General features: G+C 43.8%; 1 protein-coding gene across 1 annotated transcript; it reads right to left on the reverse strand.

Annotated features, from left to right (window-relative positions):
* Positions 1–591: 591 nt before the first annotated feature.
* tlx3a (T cell leukemia homeobox 3a) lies at positions 592–3108 on the reverse strand. Its single transcript, XM_008278322.1, has 3 exons — positions 2682–3108; positions 1449–1686; positions 592–775 (listed from the first exon to the last, which is right to left on the reverse strand). The coding sequence occupies exons 1-3, from the start codon at positions 3106–3108 to the stop codon at positions 592–594; spliced, it is 849 nt and encodes a 282-aa protein (XP_008276544.1).
* Positions 3109–3395: the final 287 nt, after the last annotated feature.

The raw sequence follows: 3395 nt of genomic DNA on the forward strand, positions 1-3395 counted from the left end.
AATGCAAGTTGTACGGGTGTTGAGGTGTAGCTGTTGCCTTTATTTAGCTGGTGTGCCTCCCCTTTAAAAACAAACAAACAAAAAAACAGAGCCAAGTCTGTTTCAGAATAAGGAGATGGTTGCGTGAGAGAAAACACCTTCACAAAACACTGAATCTTGTGTCTCACTGTGGAGAATTAATGACCTCCATCAGGTCTATAGGGTACAATTCTTTCTCCTCTTATTCTAATAAACAGAATAAGTGTACAAGCATAAGTGAACAATAACAGGGTGACAATATTTTTTTTTTAAACACAGCTTCCTTTTTGCATTTGAAAACTCCTGCTGTTCCAGAGCTGCAAAAATTTTGGTCCAACAAAGTTTCTGATGGCTTCACTCACCATCATTTCAGGTCCACTTTCACAACCATCCACTCAAATAGGTGTGATCCATTCTTCAGTTTCTGTGGTCACACTTTTTTTTTTCTTCTTCTTCTTCTCCACAACTAGGATCAAAGTAAGTCCCACTGTCCTTTTGTAGGCCTAATTTAACTGATTTATCCTCCCAGGGATCATGGAGGATGCTCAGTGGTTACCGCGTGGTGTCCGGTCTCTATTCCCTGTCCTCGGCCCAGGGTTGGAGGTTCTGCAGCGCGTACAGGGAGGAGTTATGGGCGCACAGTGGATCCGACACCGCTGATTCGCTGAGGGACTTCTGGAGGGCGGACTGCTGTAGCTGCAGGATGAGGCGATTGGCCTGCTGACGCTCCGCCTCCCTCTCCTCGGCTGTCTGTCTCCTGAAAGATGACAGGAGGGGAAAAAAAATACAATTTCTAAACAGATGAATAAAAACACGAGTTATGTACGAAGAAAAGACAGTGGTGGAAAAAAAAAGAGTGTAGAAATTTTCAAATGATTGTAGGCTGCATGGACCAGCAGCAGCGGTAAATTCTAGGCATGAGGAGGGATGGATAGAGCGATGCAAAGATAAGGTTGGATGTGTGTGAGGGATAAAAATAAACAAAATTAAAGATACTTTTGATGAGACGTATTTTTTTATTCATGCTAAATTTTGGAGGTTTTTAAAGAAAATAAATTCTGGCTTAAATTTATACAAATTGTCGAGTTTAGAGCTAAAATGTCTTTATATTTCAGGGGAAAAGGGAAAACGCCAACAAATGCTGAATAAAACTACAATTTGGTTTTAAATTTTATTTTTCTGCTGCTCGCATTTTTTAAAATTGTATTTTAGTTTGTGTTTTTTGTTGTTCTTCCGTGTTAATGGGGTCATTTAACAGGAAATTACGCGCAGGGTCATCTGCTAAGGAGGAAAGTTTGATTTTTTTTGGAAAAGTGTGTGTTTTAAACAGATGGAACTCTTCCTAGAAGAAAGCTACCGTTTCTCAGTTTTTCTGAGTGCAATGTTCTGAATTACTGGTGACAGATTGGAATAGAACTTTCCATACCAACCTCCACTTGGTCCTGCGGTTCTGAAACCAGGTTTTAACCTGCGCGTCCGTCATTTTCAGACTCTTTGCCAGAGCTGCCCGCTCGGCGCTGGCCAGATACTTCTGCCGGTGGAAGCGTTTCTCCAGCTCGCAGATCTGAACTCTGGAGAAGGATGTTCGAGGCTTTTTCCGTTTGGGAGGCGTCCGGTTCTGGTACGGGTGTCCTATCCGCCGCGTAACGGCGAACGGCACCAGAGCCGCTGCAGGGAGGAGAGACATGGATACACCGGTAAGTGTGAGAAAAGATCTTACGCAGCACCAAACACACCAATTCAGCCCTCACTCTGTATGGAAATTCAAGGCCATATGTCTCAGATATATCTGCCCTGTTTGACAACAGTCCCCTGTTCATGGAGGGCCACATGTGAGATATGTGAGAGGATATTTGTTGTGGAAGAAGAGTCGAACCAAAGTATTCCAAACAGAGAATTAATAAATACTAACGTTGTTTCGACGTTTACAGGTACATTTCTGGTAATTACAGAAAGGTCAGCAGGCCCTTTGGCCTATTTACTCCATATCTTCTTATATGTTCCCTGCTGTGTTACAGGCCTTTGCTAATAGAGGCTTCTATTAATCTTCAATGAAACAGGCTGCGTGATCAAATGTTTCAACTTTAAAACGCTTCATCTTCACCTCTGGTAAATACAGAGAACTTATTGCAGGTTTTTTTAATTATTATTTTTTCATAACCACATTTCCCTTTTCCTTATGACTTCTAAAATAAATCATTTTACAGATTAATAGTCAGATTATTCTTATTTATCTTCAAATTAACACAAAACATCACTTTTGTTTTTATATATATATATTTATTTATTTTACTAGAGATGTAAATTGCCTCAAGACCATGTTTTTGCTGTTTGATTTGACACCATAAAGTATCTGTCTGCGTGAACCACAAGTGTTAGAAATTAAATATTAAACTCCTGAAGTGAAATCAGCAACGCGCTCACAAGCAGCGGACTGTAAATGTCTGATATTCCATTATTTTAAAAAAGCCTTTTTCTCCGCGTGTTGAATGTTTTCTGACGTTTTGATAATTAAGGAGAAAACATTTTAGTTGGCTGTGAATAGCTTTGACAAATATTTGGCACAAGAGTTTGCTTTTCAATGCTCCAGCAGCCATTACTATGGTTTTAAACATAATAAAATATTAATGAGGGGAACTCATTAGGTCTAACAGCTGGCCTACCTGATATTCTGTCCTTGGCGAACCTGTTTCCTATCCAGGGGAAGCACAATCCCCCAAACCCAGGAACGGCGCTCTGGACGGGGGCCGGGGGTCCCGGGGCTGCCACGGGTCTGTGAGCAGGAACTCGAATCACTCCTCGGCTGCCCAGACTCCTGCTCTCTCCGTACGAACCTGAAGCCTCCACCGGAGGCATTATACCGGAGAGGGAGATAGAAAGCGCGGTGTACGAGGACGCGTTGGCCCCAGCCGGGCTTCCTAAACTGTAATAACCGTCCCCGTTGCTTAAATCGGATCCACTTTGTCTGCCAGCCGTGCGCACGTTCTCCGGCTCCGTACCGGCTCCCAGAATCTGGTCGATGCCGAAGCTGATGGGCTCGTGTTGGGCCGGTTTTGGAGGAGGGCTCGGCGCGCTGGGTGCTTGCTCCATCCCTCGCTCTTTCGCAAAAAGGACAAGAAAACTGAACAAGGTGTTTTCAGGGGGGGGATTCAGAGTAGGGTCAAACTGTACCAAAAGTCATCATCAGAAGTGTCTCCATCGCTGTCCTGCCGTATGGTCAGAATCCAGCGCGTCCTCGTTGTCTCTAACAGGCCTCTTTCAGAGGACTGAGTCTTCTCTACAGGCTGTGGTGAAAGTTTGATGGGCGTTTGGAGAGATGTGACGCTCTGTCCTCCTCTCAGCGCGTCAAAACGCTCCGTCTAGCAGCTCCGTCCTCC

Source organism: Stegastes partitus, unplaced genomic scaffold, assembly GCF_000690725.1.
Source record: "Stegastes partitus isolate 25-593 unplaced genomic scaffold, Stegastes_partitus-1.0.2 Scaffold120, whole genome shotgun sequence".
In the NCBI taxonomy this organism is placed as follows: Eukaryota; Metazoa; Chordata; class Actinopteri; family Pomacentridae; genus Stegastes; species Stegastes partitus.